The sequence below is a fragment of the Leptinotarsa decemlineata genome, unplaced genomic scaffold (assembly GCF_025532065.1).
Source record: "Leptinotarsa decemlineata unplaced genomic scaffold, Ldec_3_MD MMD2_tig00026307_RagTag_RagTag, whole genome shotgun sequence".
NCBI classification, from domain to species: domain Eukaryota; kingdom Metazoa; phylum Arthropoda; class Insecta; order Coleoptera; family Chrysomelidae; genus Leptinotarsa; species Leptinotarsa decemlineata.
The window spans coordinates 9,120,816-9,145,064 of record NW_027412681.1 but is presented as its reverse complement, the minus strand read 5'-3'; the positions used below and the strand labels follow the sequence as shown (position 1 = coordinate 9,145,064).

General features: G+C 37.9%; 2 protein-coding genes across 2 annotated transcripts in view; both read right to left on the bottom strand.

The window, feature by feature from the left end:
• The window catches only part of Wnt2 (Wnt oncogene analog 2), a 295,795-nt gene that overhangs the window by 113,907 nt on the left and 157,639 nt on the right, over positions 1-24,249 (bottom strand). The window contains 1 exon segment of the mRNA XM_074180839.1: positions 529-764. Within this exon segment, the coding sequence (XP_074036940.1) occupies positions 529-764 (236 nt within the window).
• On the bottom strand, positions 22,263-23,504 carry LOC141485025 (uncharacterized). Its single transcript, XM_074180883.1, has 2 exons — positions 23,191-23,504; positions 22,263-23,125 (listed from the first exon to the last, which is right to left on the bottom strand). The coding sequence occupies exon 2, from the start codon at positions 23,122-23,124 to the stop codon at positions 22,417-22,419; it is 708 nt and encodes a 235-aa protein (XP_074036984.1). The 5' UTR covers position 23,125; positions 23,191-23,504; the 3' UTR covers positions 22,263-22,416.

The window sequence follows — 24,249 nt, the reverse complement described above, 5'->3', positions numbered from 1 at the left end:
TGAGCAAAACGTTAACTTTATTCTAGTTGCATAAAATTTGGCATATGGATATGAAATTGCCGTAGACACAACTTTTTCAAGTAACTTATTGTTAAATTCGATCTAGAAATGCACTTTTTCAATATTTTTTTTTTAAGTTGAATTCGACAAACACTGAACGTCAGTGCGTCGTAGTTGGCCGCATCATTTTGAGTTAAATTAAAAGCACAAATAGGTGCCGAAGTTAAACTTCATTGAAACTTTTCGAAAGAAAAGTTTCCCATATGGTGCGCACTTTAATGGTGACACTGTATCACAATCAACATGCAATCTATACGTTATCAAAATGTTTGATGGATCAATTTGTTTTACTAATCTCTTCATATCAATTTCCATTTTTTTTTGTCCGCAAGGGGAAGGTAATTAACCAAAAATAATATTCAAATACCACATTCTATAAGCAATGTAGACAATAAGAAACTAGACATCGAATATTGAAAATTTCATTCTGCTACCCATGAACATATTACAAATACCAAAGTAACTTACCAACAACAACAACGTGTCCAAACGAAGAAGGATTCTCTATTCCTGAACAGTTCCACCTGTGATGTCTGAACTGGTATCGACATTCTTCGGTGGCTAGACGTATACCATCTCCAACAGCTACCATGGCATCTGGTGATGACCGACACATCTCTCTTTGGCGGTGGATCAATCCAGGACTCTTGGCGCAAACCACTTCTGCTCCAAAATCGATCACACTGATCACACCATATGCTACCCTGAAACGAAAAATCAAAATCAGAGTTGATGGATCTCCTTCGCTAGAAACGATTTCAAAATCACTGCTCATTATATAGTTTCCTGATCCGAATACTTTTGGAATCACCTGGATGGACAAGAACCTATAGTGAAGATCACAATAAAAATTAATTTAGATGGTCAACATATTTCCCTTGATGTTATTTTCCTCGATGTTATTTTCATCATCAAACCATATGTTCATCAAAAGAAAACGCATAGTGACATACACCCCCTTTATATGTCAAAAAATCATGCACGTATTGAAAATGACTAATGAACTGTCTCTGTGACAGAACAAAAGTGTTTTGCAATGAAGCGAAAAATGTTGATAAAGAAGTGTCATTGAAGGAGAATGCATGTCCAAATCCAGTTCGTAAACTATACAAACAGTCTGATACCAACCAGATGACTCTACAAACAGCAATACCAATCCAACATCCACCAACACAACCATCATTTCTTCACGAACCGTCACCTTTCATGTCATGTCATGTCATGTCAAATGTCATATCTCATGTTCCAGGACTATCTGAAAAAATTAAAAGAGTTGTGAATAAATACTTACTTTGTTCTTGTGAAAGAAGTTATATTCGTGAAAATTCAAGACCATCAAAGGGGCATGAAAATGAGCATCAAGACTATACATTGACAATATACAATTAACATGGTAAACATTGCTCGAACACGTGTCGAAATTCGTGATGATTACTGTAGCATCAGGAGTTCTTGGTCAATAGTCGTACGGTCAATAAAGGATATTATATTGAGTTCTGCATCTGTTTACGCGTCATTGCTTGTTAGTTAGTTTTCAGTCAAAAACAACACCTCAGTCACCGTATTCACCAGATTTGGACCTCTGCGACATCTCCATGTTCCCAAGTTTGAAGTGACCCATAAAGACACGGCGTTTTGCGACGACTGAGGATATGAAAACCGAATTGCTGAAAAAGATCAAGAACATACCAAAAAGTGCATATCATAACTAGTTCGAGGATTGGAAGAAACGCTGGCACAAGTGCATTTTGTCTGAATATTTTGAAGGGGACAAAATTGAGAAAAATTAAAATGCTCCTTATTTGTTGAACAGGCAGCTCACACCAAAAAATACTTCCCAAAAGCGTTCACACTCTCTTGTTCATCTATTGATACACGGTCACTATCTTTCAATATACCGGGGATTCAACTGGATCCTTTTCTATTACAAATAAAGCTCCTAAACTGATTCGGATCATCATTTTGATAGTTTCATAAGAGAAACATATTTTAAAAATGTACGAAAGTTTTGTCCTCAATTGTCCTGAATTAACAACAGCGCTAGTGAACCGTTGACGTAGAATACATCCAGTGCTGGTTTTCAGCAGCTCTACTGACATCGGTACAGTTTATTCCATACCATTCACAAACGTAATTGTGATATGAGCAAAAATCTGCTTTCCTAAAGTTGTGAGTGAGCCTGTTGAAATTGCAACCAAAATTAGGAATTTTTTTATTGTTACACAAAATAAAAGTTGCCATTTGAAGGTGGCGACGTTCATCAACGAAAGGGGCATAGTATAGGTTAGGTTAGGTCCAAAGTGAGTGGGTCTATTCGACCTTCCACCGCAACCCGCAAGGGTTTATTGTGGGCCACACCTATTCACACTCGATCAAATAAACCCAGCTTCTCAACGAAGTCGATTAGTTTGTATAGTGAGTGGTCTTTCAGGTCAGATGGTAAGAGTACGGCTCTGCCGAACTCTAAGAACCTGATTCAGTCCCCAGCGGGGCAGGCACAAAGTATGTGCTCCCCTGTTTCATCATTTTCCAAACAGAGGCGACACACACTGTCTTCCGTCAGTCCGAGTCTCTGCATATGATGATTCAAATGACAGTGACCTGTAAGAAGGCCTGTTAGACATCGTAGTTCATCCCTAATGTAGTCCAACAACTGTTTAGTATCAATCTTCGAAGGGTGAATAAACGTCTTGGAGTGAGCCAATCCTGGAATATTCTGCCAGAAGTCCATAAATTTCCTTGCCATCCAGATGTTCAATATTTGTTTGGCAAAGCCTCAAGCGATGCCAATGACAGGTTCTGGTCCGATGAAGCTGCTTGCAACACCCTCCTTTGCAAGTGAGTGAGGCCATACTGGCCTGGAGTCCAGGCCAGTATGGCCAGAGACAATTTGTTAAGTCTTCCTATCGAGGAGAGTCGTTCTTGGCAATTTTCTACCAATTTAGACGTTGCTCGGTAAGAGCCAAAAGCTTTCAATACCAGTTGACTGTCTAAGAATATTTTTATTGATTTTTGTATGAGGTTGGATTCTTCCAATCTCTCCGCACACAATTCAATAGCGTAAATTTTCGCTTGAAATACAGTCGCATAGGTTCCCAAGCAGACTGATATCTCTGTCCTGGGTCTGCGACTGAACACACCTGCAGCAGAACCGGAAGGTGTTTTCGATCCATCTGTGAACCAACAACAATCTGCTCTTTATTTCCTTCTCCGGAGGATCCAGTCCTCTACTCGGGAAGAGTACTTTAAAAGTTAGTTCGTAGTCGACAGTTGGACGCATAAAGTCAGAGGTCATTTCCAGAAAGCTGTGAGGCATATATAGAAATCTATTGTCACTGTCTTTATATTATGGATTTGCTTGAAGTCTAGTACTTTCATCGAAGTTTTGCAACATTTTACATTTACTGTCAATATCATCAACAACATCAACAACAAAACATTAAAATCACCTATTACAATCACATGTTTGTTATGTTAAGTAATAAAAAAAAGTACATTATCAAAGAAGATTTCAAAATCACATATGTTTATAGAAAGGGTAATTTGAAACAGCACATATGTATGCAATGCAAGAAGTTGCAAAAAAAATTCGTAATTGCCTTTCTCACTTTTTTTACACACTGTATATACCATCTAATGAACTAACTCTTGATATAGGTACACATGTTATGTATGAATAGATCTTATTTTGTCGATAGTAATAAGAAAAAATGGATATTGCTCTACCCCTGTATGGAGGCGTCACCCTGTAAAATCTGCATGGCAACAACAGGAATTCTGGTCAGCAACTCTATATAAAACTGATTTTCCCAGCATACAGATGCCATTCGCTAAGACTTACGATTTAATACAAAACAAGAATATCAGCTGAAGCTTTTATTATTCTTCTTCTTGTTCTGCTTTGTGCAGTTAGTAGGCATGCATTAATTGACATGAGATATCTGTTACTAATAAGACCGACTATTTCAAAGACCTGGCTGATTATCTTATTTATATTTCAACCATTAAAACCACCTACTTGCCGTGGCCAGAGGAATAAACATTTCGTTCAATGAAATAACAAGTAACAGTAAATTCGATGGCTGGATGGAATTTACCTTCGATTTCATTGCTGGGTTTTAATTGATGGCGGTTTTATTAGTTCCACCGTGACACTCAAATCGAGTGAGGTGATTTAAAACTACATTATCGATAAAAAAATATGGACAGTTAGATGCTATCAACGTAAATTGTGAACAAGTGGTATCAACTTAATGAACTTGAAAATATGCTCAATAATGTATGAATGAAGTTCAAATAAACGTTGCAATGAAGTTGGAAACACTTCATAATTATGAAAAAATGAGTCAGATCAAGTTTCATGCTGAAAAAAGAGGAATTACTGACACCAAATTCACCTGCGACATTTTGAATGGTTTGACCAATACCATCTCTATCAACAAATACAAATTACTTAATGAATTCCCCTCTGCATTTTAGTCTATCTATCAAATATTGAGGACATTGATATTTTTCCTAATCGCTTGGCCACCTTTGTATTCAAACTGAAGTAACTTCTTTTTTCCCTTTTCATTTCGGATGTGTAATTTGTGCCGTACTTTTACTATTATTTGCAATATTTATTTTTGTTCTCCAGAATAGCATTTGTAATAAATATCTGAGTAATGTATTTGGGTTCGTCCGTTCATATCCCTATAAAACTTAATAAATAAATGACTAAGTAAATATTAGATTCAATTTCGTTGTTTCGTTTGTTAGAACAACAAGCTGAGTTCTGGGTGCTCAAAAACTCCATAGATTCAATTATTGTGGTGATGCCTATGGATGGTGTATATTATATTTCGTACTTTTGAAATTGATTCAATTGATAACATTTCTGAAAAAATTACTGTCAATACTATATGGAAGCTCAGAAGGGCCATTTATTTTCATTATTTTTTTCTAGGAAATTAGGACTTTCAAACTTGAAATTTCGACTTTGATTTCGAAATCTGACCGTTGAACTCAACTCAAGTCGAAATTTTGATTAAAGGTCGAAATTTCGAAATGAAAGTCGAAATTTCAAGAGAAAAGTCAAAATTTCAAGATGAAAGTCAAGATTGAAGTCGAAAATTGTAATTTCAAATTCTAAGTTTCGAATTTGAAGTCGAAAATTTCTTTATTGAAGTGGTACCTTCGAAATTAAGGTCGAAATTTTTAAGTTTTGAAGTCGTAATTCCCATAAAACGAACAATAAAAATATGTGGCCCTTCTGTTCAGTATCTTACACCATAGAAAAAGGACGCAGTTTTGTTCAGCTGCAGAGTTTTCTAGCATTTTCTCCTAAATTAGAATAACTGAAAATAAACTGTGACAAATAACTTCTTTGCATTTTGTGTCTTGGTAGCATATAAATTTCTACCTATATGCTAATTTCAGAACGTCAACATCATCCTCTATCACCAAATTGATTTTTAGAAGTTTTACAAGTTTCCTTCTATCTACTCAATGTACTCGAGTCGAACCCTGATTTAACGGAAGTTCCGTTAATCATGGTTATTGACTGACGACTGAATAACATTTTCAGAAAATGTCATTGCTCTGTAGTTGTCAATATTCAGTACTTTCTTTGGAAGGCTATTGCGCAAGCTATCGATTGTTTTATAGGTAACTCTTTCCTTCAGTCTTGAAAAAGCTTCAATAATACCGCTTGATAAAAAAGAGGATTCTAGCAATATCAACTACCGACCATTTTTTTTTTCGCAATAATACGAAATTTTGTTGCAACGAGAGTGAAAGTTTATTTGGAACCATTCAATGAGATGAAGACAGTTGACCTGGCTCCACAAGCGGATTCTTGTTTTGTGGTTCGGTGACGGTTTTTTTTTACTTAACAAAGGCATTCGAAACACAGAAAAACTAGGTGATTTTGTGAAACTTTTGGCTTAGAATAAATCCAAAACAAGCACTTCCAAACACAAGAACTGCATCATCGACGTACGTTCTACCAACCAAGTCTAAGTAAGCAAGATGTGTAAACAAACATGATTGGTTGCTTTGGTTGTTCGGACGGCAGCTGGTTTGTTAGCAAGCGTGGTTTGTTTTTCCATCCAATTCGGGCTAAGTGAACTTTTGTTGAAATGCTCGCACAAGTTTCGACTACTGAGGGTCTCTTCGAAAATCTAGAAGACTAATAATGACGTTTTCCTTGAAATGTCCCCAGTTTCATTTATTCCAGTATCATCCTTATCAGCTTTCTCAGTTACTCCAGTATTCATGGATCTCCAATACATTCATCTTTTTTTTTGTGTCGAAGATATTTTTGAAGTCCATAAAAATTATAATAATGATAATAATAATAATAATAGGGGCGGACCGTTCTTATCCCCAAAAACGGAGATTTGTCGGTTCCTAAGAATTACAGACCGATAACATGCTTGAATTCGTGTTATAAGTTGTTTACAAGCATCTTATACACACGAATACTCACCGCAGTTGACCGAGTGTTCGAACGGATATATGAGCAGAGAGGGTCGAAGAGGGGAGTCGCTGGATGTGAAGAGAACCTGCTCATCGATAGATGTGTAACGCAGGACTCGATACAATATAAGCGTAACCTCTCTATGGCCTGGATCGATTACCGTAAGGCATTTGATACAATTTCGCATGAGCTCATCTTGCATTTGCTCAGATGCCTTGCGGTACCCGATAACATAGTGAGATGCATTGAACAACTGATACCACTTTGGCGAACTCGCTTCACCATAACATCTGGTCAAGCAAGAGTCCAAACAGGGTGGGTCACTTTCAGAAGGGGTGTATTTCAGGGTGATTCCCTCAGTCCCCTTCTCTTCTGCATCTCACTATTGCCATTATCCGTTGCGCTCAGAAATACTCGAGGGTATAACTGTGGCACCCCCGGAAACCGAAGGCACAAGGTCACCCATCTGTTTTATATGGATGATCTTAAACTTTATGCCTCTGGAGAGAAGGATCTCCATCAGTCCTTGAGGGTGGTGGAAGAGTACACGCATGCTATCGGTATGAAATTCGGGATAGACAAATGTGCAATGGTTCATGTCAAGAGAGGACGATGCGGGGACTACGGAGAGGATGTGCAGCTCGTAGATGGAAGCATCCTACATCATCTGGATGCCGGAGAGACGTATACTTACCTCGGGGTGGAACAACGCCTCTCACAAGAGATAACTGCAGTGAAAAACTCTCTCCGCGGCAAGTATCAGCACAAACTTCGACAGATCTGGTCATCGGAACTGTCGGGGAAGAACAAAGTAGCTGCAACAAATATGCTTGCCGTTCCAATCTTACTCTACTCGTTTGGAGTAGTGAAGTGGACTCGGGAGGAGCTGTATCAACTCGACGTAAGGACCCGAAAAATGATGCATCTCTATAGGAGTTTGCATCCCAAATCGTCCGTACCACGGTTGTACTTCCCCCGACAACAGGGAGGTCGTGGACTTTTGAGTTTGGAGTGTCTACATGACAGAATGGTACTGGATACAGCCTGTAAAGTCGTCAGGAGTTCGGATCCCCTTCTCTGCATGGTCCGTGACCATGAGAGAGCAGGAATTGGAGCATTTCTCCTTAGGGCAGCTGCTCGAGCAGCTGATGAACTCGGTATAGTATTCGATTCTGAACGAGGTGACTACAACTCTGTCACCGAGTTGGAACCCGTTCAGCAAAAAGCTCAGATAAAAGCCGCAGAGATCACCTTACTTCTGCGGAGACAGAAGGCCGCGAGGCGCCCGAGACCCTAATGCACTTGCTATCAGCATGTCCAGCATATGCGGTCTCGGCCTATATACATCGACATAACGCGGCCCTAAGAGTGCTATATTACCATCTACGGCACTCTTACGGTATTGACGAGACACCGGTGTTGCCCTACGCTCCGGGGGATATTGAATCCGTTGTGGGGAACGAGAAGTGCCGAATTTATTGGAACTATTCGTTCCCCACCCTCAGGCTCAAACAAGCTAATAAGCCTGATGTAGTCCTTCTCGACCACCAGACCAAAACGATATTTCTCGTGGAGTTTTCAGCTCCTGAAATAAAATATCGAGATTTTCTCTTCGAACTCCGCAGACTCTATCCAGATCACTCTGTCAAGATGGTCGTTCTGATTATTGGAGTCCTTGGTGGAATGATGTCTTCTCTACTCTCGAATCTCAAAATCATACCGGCTTGCCTCACTAAAGCAGAAATCTTAGCCGCACAGATGCAGAAGGTTGTCATTCTTGGCTCACTGCGTTTGCTCAGGGCACATGATTCTCGGACCCAATGATCACTTACCCCACGCGCCGTCCCGAATGTATCGGGGCTTCGGGGGATAGGGCCTGACCAGCGCACACTACGGATAATAATAATAAATGCTTTTATTGAAAGGTTACTCAGTACAAGAGATACTAATCTAACCTAACAAATGGCAGAATTCAACGTCTGCACATGACAAATCAAGGCAAAAATTGCTCTTCCATCCAACCAGTAAGAGATAACTTAGATTAATACACATTATTTGCTTGATGAAAAATAGAAAAAAATAGAAAAGAAGGGAGAGGAGCAGAAGAGAAAAAAAAAGAGAGGCAAAAAACGAATACATGATAATTTGATGTTTTATATGTGAAAAATCATGTCACAAACATAATGAACTAACTAACTATGAATATCTAGTGACCACTTGAGTAGTTGTTTACAGCTGATTCTCGGCCTCCCCCCACCACTATGACGTATTAATTGCTTTTTTTATTGGTTGTTGTTTGGTGAAGTTTTTTTGTTGTGCAGTGAAGTCAAGGCATTGTGACCTTGAAGTGTCTGGTGCATGGATCGTTCAGATTTTTTTTTTCATATGAGATTTTGTGTGTTTATGTGTGTGTGTAGGAGAATGCACGGTACAGGGTTTCATCATGTGCTTGTTTGTCTATGTACAAACATACGTCTGCATACTTCGAAGATCCTCCAAGTAATAAATGCTCCATCGGTGTTAGGGCACCAAGTTAGTAGTGGAGTGACGTCACAGCAATAACCGTTCAACGGCTAGAGAGCGACATGTTCACTCCACGACGTGTGGCAGAGTAATGCGTATTCTTCGGTCTGCCCTCACCTCTCCTGAAGCGATGAAGGTTCGCTCTAGCCCCGCTATCGATGGTGACACAACGGCAGCCGAGGACTGTTTGTCTAGCGTCTACCCTCTCCGAGACCGCAACGACCACTGCTTGCTCGTACCGGCAACTGTTATCGCATCAAGTTGGGAGATGGGCTTGGCTGTGACGTCAGGCATCTCTAGTGGATAGCAACTAGCAATGTGAATCTTTCACGGTTTCATGGTGGGGGTGACTCACACTGTTTAATATAAAAGAAATGCCTGGCACACTATGAAATCAGTAGACGAATATATCTGCAGCAGTTAGCAATTGGTAGAGTGTTATTCAGTTCGTAATAGAAGGAAGACGGTGAGTGTATTTGTCTGTTGGAAATTGTTTATATTTTCATATATATTTTCATCATGTCCGTTTCAAAAGTAGACTTGAATAAAATTAATAATTTGATTGTACAGGAGGTTGAAATACTAGAGCAAAAGGCCTTATCATCATTGCCAATTGATGAAGTGTACATAATTAAAAATATGTCAACTTATTCTACACGATTTGGTAAATCAATTTTATTAACTTTGCAAGATGTGAGCAATGATAAATTATTTAAAACATGGCTACCAAAACGTATTTCGTTGCAATTCAGTGATGACGATATATCTTGTATCAACTCATCAGGTGGTAAATATACGATGATGTATTTAGGACAGAGCCAACAAAGTTTTGCTGGCATGAAAACGCGATCTCTAGTCAAATTCAATATGATTGAATAATAGTAATAATTTATAGTGAATTTCTTTAGGTCATAGCTTACAAAGTTTTTTTTGGTGTGAAAACGATAACTCTAGTCAAATTCAATATGATTGAATAATAATAGTAATTATAATGAATTTCTTATTGTTTTATTAATATTCATATATTAGATGATAATTATATGGAAATATAAACATTACTAACTTAGTTGAATACACTCACTTTGTAACTACAAGTAAAATGGGAATGTGAGTATTATATCACTGAAAAATTGGAGGTTGCTTATTGTTTTTTTTTTGTTCGATTTCAGTTCCACCATTTAAAGATGTGGATGCAGTACGCAAGTCAAGATTGGGTCGATATTGTAGATCTCAAATCATCGGTTCAACATTTGTCGTCTAAATTGAAGGTGTTGGGTGATGGAGCCGAACATGCAAGCGTTTATGATATGAGTGTATGCTATGATGAAAAACAAATCGAATTATGCCTTCGTGATGCTGAGAACTATTGGAGTGGTGCAGAAGTTTGCAACAAATTTTTGGATAATGAATTGGAATTGTGGCAACTTTGTGAGGTTATGATTGAACTGAACCTAAGAAGATTCCTGTATAGCCTCCAACCATACTTGCCAGAATGGATTATTCATCACTTTGAATTGAATGATGAAAATCGAGAGGAAATTGAAGATGGTCGCGAAAATGATGATTATGAGGAAGAAGTTATTTTAGATAGTCTGTATGTTCCTGTGAATCATAAATAATGTCAAATAAAAAACTTTGTATTATTTTCATGTTTTATTTATTTAAATCTGATGAAATACAATAGAAAATGATTACAAAACAATAAATATGATATAAAATACAATACATGATATAAGTCAGTTACAAATAAAAAAAAAAGATCATAAAACAGTACATGATAGAGTGAAAAAAAAAGTGTCAATATCTGCTATGAACTGAACCATCCAATGCATTGTATGTTAAAACTGTATCATGCAAAATTAATGCATATACTTTAGTGTTGTCTGGAAACTTGGTCTTCCTCGTCTCAAACTCAATCTTTATATCAATAGTTGATGATTTTGTTGCATTCGGTTGATGGGAACAATCGATGACGAATAGTGGATTCTCTCTAAATTGTCCAATGTCCATCAGAGGTTCACTCATATCTTTATCATAATAACTTCGCTGGAAACTCTCAAAAGCATAATAAGCAGGAGCATCAAGTTTTTTATCGAAATTCAAATTCCAACGCTCATATGGATAAACTTCAGAATTCAAGTATACTCGAATACTATTGATATCAGCAGTTGTGAATTTTGTAATATCTTGTGTTCTATCTTCAGATGTGGTAGTACTTTGGAATGCGATGATGACAAAACGAGGAGTTTCCAATGCGTTAGTTGTTTTGATGGCCCATATGTCTGAAGAAGTCCCACGTAATGATGGTAGTTCATAGAGGTCCCACATACGATACGCCAACTTGATTTTGGCATTCAGACCGCTTTTGTTTATTCTACTCAAAAGTTTGAGCTTGTGTTTATCATCTGGTACAATATGCCTTATTTTCCATTCGATTTTATTTATTTCCAAATCAGCATCAACCTCACCTATATATGAGTTTTTGAATGATCGAGCGATAATCAAAATCAATTCCTGTTTGGCATTCAAGATACTTTTGTTGTAATCTTCAGCAAAACCCATCAAATATTTCAGTGGTAGTTTTCCACTAAAAACATGACTGTTTGTATCCAAGATATCTTGCTTCAATTGTGAAAGTCCCCAACCAGATGTCAATAATGTGTTAGCATGAGATTGTCCAAATGATATCATGGTTTTCATTGTAGATGTTATCCCAGGTTTTCTAACAACAGCCACTTGTTCACCTCCCATTTCATAACGAATTTCGTCAAAGAGAAATGCAATTGCATTATTCGAGAGATAGCATGTTTTCGCTACATCTTTGGGGGTGAATTTACCTTCTATGTAAATGAAGCTCTCGGCAATATCTAGTATAACATCTTGATTATTGATTGCAATTCTGATTTCATCCGAATTCCTGAATAGCGGTGATCCATAGGGCTTATATGTGTGCTCATGTAAACTTATGAGAGAATGATCGAGCACTGGTTCATTGAATATATTCAACTTTTCATTGTTTGTTTCGAGCACCATTGTTATTTTCTCACTTTCAATCCAATCGATTTCAAAAATTTAAGATCACTCACAGACAGAGCGTTATGTGCTAACTGTTTAGCATACACTTGTGGAATGAGCTTCTTTTTATGCACACCTTTCTTTTTGATAGTGCAACTCGTTTGGGATTGTTCAATGCGATTTTGTCTATTATAAATGAAACCCATAACAACAGTTATTCGATTTTCTTCAATTCCAAAATAATGAAAATCTCTTCTTCACTTCCAAAATCGATAAGGTTATTTTTTTCATCCAAAATACGCACTGTAATGTTGTGAATCAATTGACGACCTTCTGGACTGACAGGCATATATATAATACTGTGTGGTTCTTTAGTGAGATTGTAGCCAGGTTCAACATCAATATCGAATGAGAAAAGAATGTGGGATTCTTCACCATTTATATATGAACCAGATATTATATTGCAATCTAAGCGGATAAGTCTCACAGTTGTAATGTTTATTGGTAATGATGATTCATGTATCTGATTTGGTGGAAATATTTCATGAGCGAACCCCATCATTTCTGCTATTGAATTTGGATGTGTCAGATCAATTTCATATTTGGATCGCATTTCACATTTGAATGTATTATTATTGGCGTGTAGATAGAAAATATCATCTGCAACGACATCATTTGGTTTTTTATCATGAAACAATCTGAACATGATATGTTTCTGTATGACGGCATTGATCTCTTCTATTTCATAAGCACCACATGGAATTTCAATTGTCAACTTTTGGGGTATCGATGAGTTGTCATTACTGATTCTAAAACTAACTAAGTTATTAGCTTCAGTTATATTATTGATTGTATTGCACCCATAGAATCCCAAAAGTCCTAATCCATAACGACTGTTCCTATCCAATTCAATTGGTGGAAAAAAATCCGCACTCAAGACACTTGTCCCGACAGCTTGTAGCTCGAACTTTCGTGACATGACTGATGAATATTTTGAAACACATTTCAATTTATTATTGTACACAGCAACAGCACATTTGAGACAATTTACACTTTTTGGAAGGTGTTGTATTGTAATAAGTATCATTTTTATTGATACCAATATTCACATCCTCTATATTACAAATACAACACATAGATTTCCGAGGTATAGGACCGTCATTAACATCCGATTCTGAATTTTGATCGTGGTGGTGGTGCTCATAACAATATCTATGTTTCATTATATCGATGTCATCTTGCAGATGCTTAGGCAACTTTTCCCAAACATATGCAATCTCATGTGCAACACATGCAAGTATCACTTCCTTAGGCATATTTGCAAGCATCACTTTATCCATTTTTTTCAAGGTACCATATTTTGAAAACATTCTAAGTGAAAACCCCATTCCCTTGATAGCCTCCCGATCCAGTTTTGGTGTTGAATCCATTTTTATTTGGAAAATTATTTAGAGAGAAACTGCAAGCACAAGTGACCACAGAGAACTGTATTAAATTTCTGTTGTCGATCATAGTTATATTTGATTTTTACATTCGAACATTTTCGAAAGAATCGAGTCAATTCCAATGGTGGGGGTAGATCTCCAAAACTATCGAAATATGTGACTTCTTTCCCACATTTTTTATATGCCACCCAATGTGTTCCTGGTCCACTTATTCCATCTAAATTAACAATAGCTGTCTCGTTTTGTTTTGGACCTGAAGATGGTAATCTATCACGCATAAAAACACCACGAAAATGTGGAATTTTCATTTTTTGTGCATAATAACTGAGATCGAGATCAGTAAGAGGCCTCTGAGGTAGGGGTTCAATTAGTTTTTTGTTTTGTTTGTGGCTTTGTATGGTTTTAAATATAGTCCTAAACCTTTACGGTATGGTTTGAGATATATTCCACTTCCGCGTTTGCCTAATGCTACAGCCTCCATGGTTTTATTGTGACGATTGGCTTCCATTAAAGCCGCTCTGCTGGCTTTTGCCGAATTCACGGCCTTGGTAATACCAGCAGCAGCTCCCGCCAAACTTCCTAGTGCGGATAGTCCAGCAAAAATTGGTATCAATGGTAAAAGTCCACCGATCTTGGGAACAGGAATTATGCGTGGTGTGCGGATTTTCTTCTTTCCACCGGCAGCTTTAAGGTATTTACGTGCCGCCTGCAATGCCACAGTGATAGCTTTTTTGCTATTATTCGTCACAAATTGATTCCCACCAGCTTTCTTCAATACATTTCGCACTTTATGGACTATCCCAGCACCAAATGCAACTTTTTTAATTTTATTTTTCTTCGTTTGTTTCCTCTTACATTTTTTCTTATTGGTACTACAACCCATGCCCATATGTCTTTTCGCTTTCATAATGTTGGTGACAAGTAATGCAGCTGCTCTTTCCCCAATACTCGCGTCCTTCGATTTAACCCTATCCCAAGCGCTGTATTCAAGTTCTTTGTCGGCTAAATGTCTTGCTGCAAGATCGGATGGATGCTTAGAATATTGAATATCGTGTTTTTTGCATTCAATATCTAATTTATTGATTCCAGGGTCGTTACGAGCTAAACGTTGTTTCAATTTTGTACCCGGTCCACAGTATTGATAACCTCCGGTAGATGTAATTCGAAAGGAAGTTTGTTTATTAAATCATTAACAAAACCACAACCTCTTTTAATTTTACGATCACTTTCAATACGTCCGTATCGTTTGATGGTACACATTGAAATGAATAAGCTAATAACATTTATATAGTCTCCAACCACGGCACGATGCGCATTGTAAAACAGAAAGAAAAGTTTGCTGTAGATAATCTAGATGAGAAATTTGGTTGTGGATTGAATGGACAAAGGGTATTCAGACATGGTCCACTACTTCCATCATCAGTTCGAGGACTCATTATAGGACCTTCAAATTGTGGAAAGACGAATGCAATGATATCACTATTAACACATCCACAAGGACTGAGATTTAGAAATGTGTATCTCTATTCGAAATCACTCAATCAACCTAAATATCAGTACTTGCGAAGTGTTTTGGAACCTATAAAAGGATTAGGTTTTTATACATTCAGCAATAATGCAGAAATAGTGGAACCCTCCGACGCTAAGCCTAATTCTGTTTTCATTTTCGATGATGTGATATGTGAAAAGCAAGATATTATTAGATCATATTTCTGTATGGGACGTCATAAGGATGTTGATTGTTTTTATCTAGCACAGACATATTCACGGGTACCCAAACAGTTAGTGCGTGACAATACCAATTTCATTATAATGTTCAAACAAGATGAGACGAATTTACATCACATTTATTCAGATCATGTTTCACCCGATGTAACATTCAAACAATTCCAATTGATGTGTGTTAAATGCTGGGAGGACCAATATGGATTTCTAGTCATTGATAAGGATAGAAAAATAGATGAAGGTAGATATCGCAAAGGATTCGATAGTTTTATATACCCATGATCTTGTTTTTGGAACTTATTCGATCACTGAATATTGTAGTGGTCACTTCACCAACGAATTAAGCTTTAATTCAAAAAAAAGGGCATTATGAATACAAAAAAAGATCCTGAAAATAAAAACAATGAAATAAATTTGAAACGTCAACTAGTAGAGACAACAGAAGCTGTCAGGCAGAAATTCAACTCTATCAAGAATGATAATATTGAAAATCGTACGACACTTGAAAGATTGTATGAGCCCATAATGAAACCATTGAATGTTTTATCATCAAACGCTACTTCTAAATCACCAGTGTTATCACCAAATCATGGAACTGTTCAATCTACTTCAAATTATCCCATGAGTACTCCAATAGGAAGAAAACAATCTTTTGGTAGTGTATCATCTGTGAATAGTGACACGAGCACACTTCAAGACGATATGAGAACAACTCTATTCGAAACACCATCATCGTCCCACATCGATTCCTCGGATCCTGACATCTCACCTGTTATGAATGAAAGTGGTGAAGATGTTTTGATGAAACATTTGAATAATATAAAATCTAGAAATCCAGCATATGATGGAACATTTGGCGTACGTATGGATCCAATTACACAAAAGCTGAAAATGGGAAGTCTAGTGGTAAATTTCAAAGATGGAAACATTTCATTTTGGGATGCTAATAAAGTGAAAAAATATGAATGCGCAGGTAGTCCAGAATTGTATGATATGATTTTTTTGAAGAATCCACAAGATGTTGATAATGAAGAAACTCGTCAAGTATATTCCAAAATATTGAAAATAACGAATGCTCCATATAAACAATATCATCTGAAGAATGGTTTTAAAAATACAAATTCTAAAAAATTTCGTGAAGTTATCAAACCTCTATTAGACTCACGACAATATCCAATAAGAAGTAGAAGTAAAATTGGTGGAGCACTCAAACGAGTGAAAATGGAGAAAATATATAATTCTAAACCTGTGAATTATGTGTACTGGAATTCACCGAAAGAGTTAGTTGCTCGCCTACGACTATTGGTAGCTTCAAAGTCAGCCGGACATACCGGACATGATAATGAAATAATTTCAATAATTGAAGAATTACGTGAAGAAGGTATAATATATTAACATATTCACATGTAATGATCACTGTCACATCATCATTCAATGCAGTAACATTATCACCTTTTCTCTTTAATCATATTGAAATAGAATGACTAATGAAATAAGTGATGTCAAACGACAAGTTGTTAATGAATTACATAAACCTGCAAGACGTAATTTTCGTAGAAGAATAACCACCATCAAAGGTTTTGCAGATCTATGGCAAATAGATTTAGCTGAACTGCAACCTTATGCAAAAAGTAATGAAGGATACCGATATATACTTGTAGTGATAGATTGTTACTCCAAATATCTGTGGACTGTAGCAGTTAAAGATAAAACAGGTAGTACAGTAACTAATGCAATGAAACATGTACTGAAAGAAGCCAAATACTCCCCCAAACACATACAAAGCGATCAAGGGAAAGAATTTTTCAATAAAAGCTTCTCATCTCTCATGCGAGAATATAATATCAATCATTATTCAACATTTAGCACAAAGAAGGCAGCTATAGCAGAAAGAGTGATTCGTACAATAAAGGCATGGCTCTACAAGGAATTTTCGATGAGAGGTCACCACAAATGGCTTGATATTCTTCCAATTATAACTAGTAGATATAATAATAAAGTTCATCGTACAATAGGTATGGCACCCATCAATGTTGATTCAACAACAAAATTAAAATTCAAGGGTATCAATGGAATTGGAGGAAGACAAAGTAAACCCAAATTCCAATTAAATGATATTGTACGTATAAGTAAATACAAACATATTTTTGAAAAGTCTTACACTGCGAATTTTACCACGGAGCTATTCAAGATTGTTAAAATTAATAAAACCATCCCAACGACTTATAATCTTGAAGATATGAATGAACAGCCGATTAGAGGATGTTTTTACGAAGAAGAGTTATTACGAACCGAGAATCCTGACGTATATCTGATTGAGAAGGTGTTGAAGAGAAGAAAAAATAAAGTATATGTAAAGTGGTTAGGCCTTCCTAGCGAACAAAATTCTTGGATTGATGAATCAAATATGGTTTAAATGTATATAATAGTGACTTTTATGAATAAAGTAATATTAAAGTTCATTATTGTTTTCATTTCAATTATAAGTATGTGAACTGAAAAATATTGCAGCGGTAAACATTGCCCCAGCCATTCGCAATGTTCTGTGTATACCAAACCAAATTAATTGTATACTCCATTCCCGCTTATATTTTTCAACTCACGATATTGAAAACACATTATCATTCCCAAAACTAATCGCCGTCACTTTGAAATGCAGTATCCAACTCTTTTTGCCAATTATCTCTCACTGATAATGCTGTCTCATAAAGCTTAGTCGACTCCTCAAGCTCAGCCTGAGCTTGCATTCTCGAACGTTGATGGAATTGCTTATCTTTACCAATTTTTGAACGGAGTTCATCAGCATCTTTAGACATTCTAGCCAATTCAACCTTCGCTAATGCAATCTTGGCATCTAATGCTTCAAGAGTTTCATTATTAGCATTAATAGCTCGCTCACTCTTTTCAAGTTCAGCAATAGTCATCTGTGCCTTTACAAGACGGCATTTTGCTTTCCTTTTCATTTCCCCAAACCGATGGAGGGGGCTGAAAGAAGATAGCGGTTCAGCTTTCAAATCACTCTTCATTTCTTTAGGAGTACCTTTTGGCTTCCTCTTCGATCTGTCACTTTTCGTTGCGGGTTTTTTCTGTCGCACAACACTTTTGGATTCTTTCTTTTCTTTAAAGTCAGTGACAATCGATGAAGATGCCTTAGTAACCTTCCTCTTGATTGTTCTAGATTTCTTATCAACACCAAGAGGAAGGGTAGATGAAGAGTGTTTGAGTGATGATAATTGCGAAACGATCGGATTTTCAATAATAATTTGCTCATTTGGTTCTGGCACATCTGCAAAGTTAACGAAGTCGTTAATATCAAAATCATTTATCGAATCTTGACTCGATAAATGTAATACTGGAATATTTTCAAAATCAGTCTGATCGATATCAACAAGTGGTGAACCATCTTCAGCAATCAATAGCGGCATAGAGCTCATGATTATTAAGGTCTGAGGAATGATATGTGATAGCAATAGAATGTGGATAGGAAAGGTGATGATGTTACTGAGACCTCACCATTTATAGAAGAAAATAAACTAGCGCATGCGCTCTTTCATCAACTGGCACATGCGCTCTCTCACTAAACTATTCACGCATGTAACAATCTTTGTCATTTAAGAGGAAAACTTTGTGTTGCATGCATGTATTTTTAAATGTTAGAAAATAATACAAATAAATTCAAAATATATATATTTATTAATAATAGAGGACAATAACGATAATAAAAAATGAAAAATGTTAATATGTCTCTGTGGATGTGGAACGTTCTTTGACTCTATTCCTCAATAGTTGTTGCTCGTGCGTCAAACACCAACATTGAAAAAAATGGATTCTCCTATTGGGGTAGAGTTGACCAACCTTCTCACACAGATCCCAAGTACTTCTACATGCATTGCATACATGATTCCAACAATTCATGGAATATGTATCACAACGCAAACAACGTTGCAGTGGAGTTGGAACGGCAGCACAGGTACCACAAATATTTCTACAGATACCTATATTGTTAAATATTATAGGTTCGGAACACTTCAGACACTGTAACTGTTGTTGACGATAATCCGATTTTGTTCGCTTCGGTGGATGAGAAGGAGGCGATAGTTGAATCCGCAACACGCAATCACTACACATACCAGTACATGGATTGATTGAATCCTTAGGTCTACTTATTTGACAAAAGTAGCACACAATAGCCCCTGCAATCATCATTGGGTAGACACACACTTTTGGTTTTTCATTCCACTCTTTTGGAAACGGCATTTTACTAATTCGATTAGAAATATTAAGAGATGACTTACAGAAACTCTGAATGCTCTCTCCTATACCTACGATCTCTATTTATACGAATCAACATCATGTGGAAGTATAGTGGGATAACTTCTCCTACTATTCCACTCTAAACGAGTCAAGTGGGAGTCGCATCACCTCCTATATAAGTTGACTTGCAAACCTAGAGTTCATTCATTCACTCTCTACAACTGTGAGCAAACAACAACAAGATGAATTCTGCAAAAATAAATGCTGCATTAAATAGAATAGCTGCTGTTGATGAAAACAATTGGATAGACGAATCAGATGATGAGGATGTCAATGTTCCGCTAGAGGAAGTGATAGTTGAAGCAGAAGATGTTGGAGTCGATGAAGATGAGATAGACGAAGTTGAAAACGAGGCCAACCAAAGCGACGAAGATGATGACGTGATGGAGTTTGAGAGGGTCATGGATGAAGAAGGAGATGATGAAGGGATAGAAGCTGACACAACTGAAGGTGATGGTGCTATGAGGATCGGTATGCGAACACTCAATGTCAGTGAGACACTGGAAGATCCCTTGGATTTGTATTGTGCATTGGATGCATACGTATTGATCAGCACAATAGATGGAGAGAACAAAAAACTATGTTGGTGCTGCTTTCGGTTTTATTCGCATAGAAACAATAATGGAGGGTGGTATGCCCATGTCAACACCCACAACACTGTCTCAATTATGGAAATGGGACAGAATTGGTGTGAAGCTTGCGAGAGGCCACTAACAAACTTCACCCGAGTATCTACATGTATTATATGTAATAATGTCCAACCTGTGGCACAATAACCGTGGACCTACTGGTCAAAAAAAAAACAACAGCCCTTTTCAGGGCTACATTATTCACACAAACAGTAGTTAGTTGTATTAGTATTCATAGATTATGTGACAAATGAATACTTTGACTAATAAAAGTCTAAGTTGGAAATTTGTTAGTCTTTGAATATCTATACATTATATGACAAATAAATTACTACTTTGACTGAAAAGTCGAAATTTGGAATTTGATAGTCATTGAATATCTATGCATATGATGAGTACTACTTTAAATGAAAGTTGAAGTTGGCATTTGTCAATCATTCATATGCATATAATGATGAATACTTTCACATACATATATTTCGTTTGAGATTATAATGTTAACATAATGTTAACAATGGTATGAATCTGTTTCTGTTTGAAAGTATAATGGTAGCTCTGAAAAGAGCTATTTTTTTTATTGTTTCAGTCTTTAATTGTAGCCCTGAAAAGGGCTGTTATTTTTTTATTAATCCATGCAATGATATGGACTAACGCTCCTCATCATCAGAAACAATAATTATGGTATCGTCATCTGAATCAGATGATATACTAATGATATCATCCTCATAGTAGTCATCTGAATCAGATGATATACTCATGATGTCGTCGTCGTCATAATCATCTGAATCAGATGATATACTAATCACATCATCCGCATTATTATCGTCAACAGCATCTATGTCGTCCTGAATACCTTGTTCCACTCGTTCTGCGAAATCATCAGGAAGATCATAGATTCGCTGCAGAAATTGAGCGAAGGTTGTACTCAAATGATCAGACGTTGAATCTATTTCATGTACTTGGATGGGTCCTGTACTCGACATTGTGGAAGAATGATATAGAACTGGGATTGTTGCTATATTTATATTGGAAGAAATGAAATGGAGGGGGTGAAATGTAGAACAGTGTTTGAGATTCGAAAACATCAAGAATGAAACTCTGAGCGATTATTAGGAGAAATTCTTAGCGATTATTATGGAAAAAAAACTAATAAGAGGGGGAGGAAGGGAGAGGAAGGGAGGAAGACACTGCCCCAGCCTCGCAGTGCCTCGTGTACACCAACCAAAAAGTGTGTACTCCGTGGAAGGAAAGGAAAGGAAATGATGGACGAGTAGATGATTATATGTCATCATCGGAATTGAGGACATCATCATCGATCAGGATTGGGGATGGCGGAGGACTATCCTCGATGAGGATAGGGGATGGTGGAGGACGTCTAACGTCAAGCTCGTCATCAGCATCATCGCCAGAGTCGTCGTCGTCATCATCGTCGTCGTCGCTGCTCATTGGGACAATGTCATCATAAGCAGGGTCCCACCATCCGTCAGGATCTGGATATTCCGAATCGTCCAAGTGTCCTTCGTCACTGCCAGTGACATGTTGAACTTGCATCCTGATGTCGTGATCCTGGTATTCATATGGCGGACTGTGGGGTTCCGTGGTGGAAGAGACTACCTGTACCTGGCTGTTATCCCAGTAATTGAAGTTGTACCCCTGATCCGGGCAGCTATAGGGTTCGGAGGTTGAATCGGGTTCCATCTCGATGCTAGCTGATCAACTGAATGTTTCATCAGATGATTTCTACTTTTATACTTTCGAGAGGGAGTGGGAGAGGAGTGGGACATTGAGTAGGGGTAAATTGCAGTGAGACATAAGACATATTCAATGAGTAGGGGTAAATTGCAAAGTGACATAAGACATATTCAATGAAAGAGATACTTGAATGGATAAAATACAAATGAAATATACTTGTCGATTTCACTATGAAACATGTCTATTTTTTTATTTTTTAAATTTTCTTCACATGGAATTATTTACAAGTGATTAGAGAACACAAAAATTGATGTGAGGTATTTGTCTAGAAGAACTTGGAATTGAAATAAAAAAATAATAATAATAAGAGGAAGTGAAGAAAAATGCTCCAACCATCGCATTGTTCAATGTGTACCAAACCAAAAAACAGTGTACACCCTTTATTTCACTTCCTTTTCCTTTATTCAATATAAACTTAACAAATATAAACTTAAAACTACCATAATTAAATATTCCTAACTAACCTAAAACTAATCTTATATTTATACTTAATCTACAAAAAAGGGTCCATAGCTGTCCATAACCTTTTGTGTAGCTCTATCGAAGAGGTTGCCGCTTCACACCTTTCCTCCAGAGATGCAATGTCACGATCTAGTTCGGCCATTTCTTTCTCTATTTCCCTACGTCGCTTAACCTTTTCACCCTTTAGGCGGTTCATGTTAGTCAACGCGGCCTCACTAGATCGGGCAGCATGTTCTATTTCTTTGCATCTCTGTAGAAAAGTATTCATCTTTTCACTCACCTCTCCGATAGGCTGTCGCACTTGTGGCACCAACACCTCAGGATCCGCCGGTGTCGCTGGCAGCGGTGGTAGTCGCGTCACCAACGGCGACAATATCACCAACTCCGGAGAAGGACTCCTCGGAATTTCCACTGCTGCTGGTGCTGCTGCTGGTATGGAGGCCCTCTTACGAGAGGTCGAAAAACTACCTGCATAAGGATTAGTCCTATTGCAAGTAGCTCGGTACTTTGAAATAGGACCAACCCTTGCTGCAGGTCGTTGGCAAACCTTCTTCACAGCCCTGACTTCCTCCTCCTCCTCGAATAAGTCAGGGCTAGAAGATCTACACCTAACTCGCGAACGCGAAGTGGTTGCCTGGTCACCCGTCACCGCTCTCGAAGATGCTGCCTCCTCCTGGTCAGCGGACACCGGCAGAATAGACGCCACAGCATTATTCACCTCCTGTGTATTGGTTGCCATTCTGAAAAAGAAGAAATAATACAAAGTTAGTTGATATAAAAAAAATAACATTCTTAATTTACTTACTCAAATGTCAAGTTAGTCGTCGGAAGCTACTGCCTTGAAGTGGAGTGGACTGCTCTCGATGAGATGACTTCTCGAACTGAATGTTGTGTAGTGCTCTCCGGAGGGTATCGACTTCGATGCGTGAGTGGTGGGAAAATGGTGGGAGCGCACATGCGCGTTGAGGGTAGGGGTGTACATGCGCAAATGTTGGGAGTCGGGGGGGGCGGGGCTTCGGGGAGGGGAGGGGCGGGGCTTCGGAAAGGGGGCGGGGCTTCGAGAAGGGGCAAAAAACGCGCCCCGGATGCAAGTGGTGGATGTTGAGCGCTAAAATTCGGCCGCTCCGCGGCCGAGCGACCGCAAGCGACCGCTCGACCGCGGAGCGGCCGAATTTCAGCGCTCAACATCCACCACTTACATCCGGGCCGGATGCAAGTGGCGGATGTTGAGCGCCCCAGGCCGCGAAGCGGCCTGCTGAGCGATCGCTTCATGATCGCGAAGCGATCGCTTCGCGATCGCCTATTAACCTAATGTAAGTATGCAGCTAACCTAACGTAACTGTTAACCTAACCTAACGAGGGAATACTAACCTAACACCTAACCTAACGTAAGTATGCAGCTAACCTAACGTAGCTATTAACCTAACCTAACGAGGGAATACATTCACCATGTTGGTTCCATTAATACATCATCAGTTGGTTTTGGTTTTGGTTGTATTATTCTATGATTTGGATTAATGTTCAGTCCTGGATATCCCAGTCCACCTGATGATGATGGCCTGACTTTATAGTTTCTCTCCAAAACTTCTTTATGGTTTTTCTCCAATACTTCAACTCTCTGTTCCAGTACATCATACTTTTTCATTGTAGTCCCTGTTATGTTTGACATAGCATCAAATTTTTTATTTGTAGACGCTGTTATGTCAGACATTTTTATGTCTACATCACTTGTAAGTTTGTCAAATTTACGAGTGAAAGTTATCCGAGCCTCTGCAATTTTATCGTCAAATGCTTGCCGGGCGTCCCGAGCAATATTGCCTATTGTGGATTGTATTGCAGCTTGTAGGGCTAGAAGTATAACTTC

Coding starts and splice junctions, on each gene's coding strand:
- LOC141485025 (XM_074180883.1), bottom strand. CDS start 23,124: ATGGCAACCAATACACAGGAGGTGAATAATGCTGTGGCGTCTATTCTG.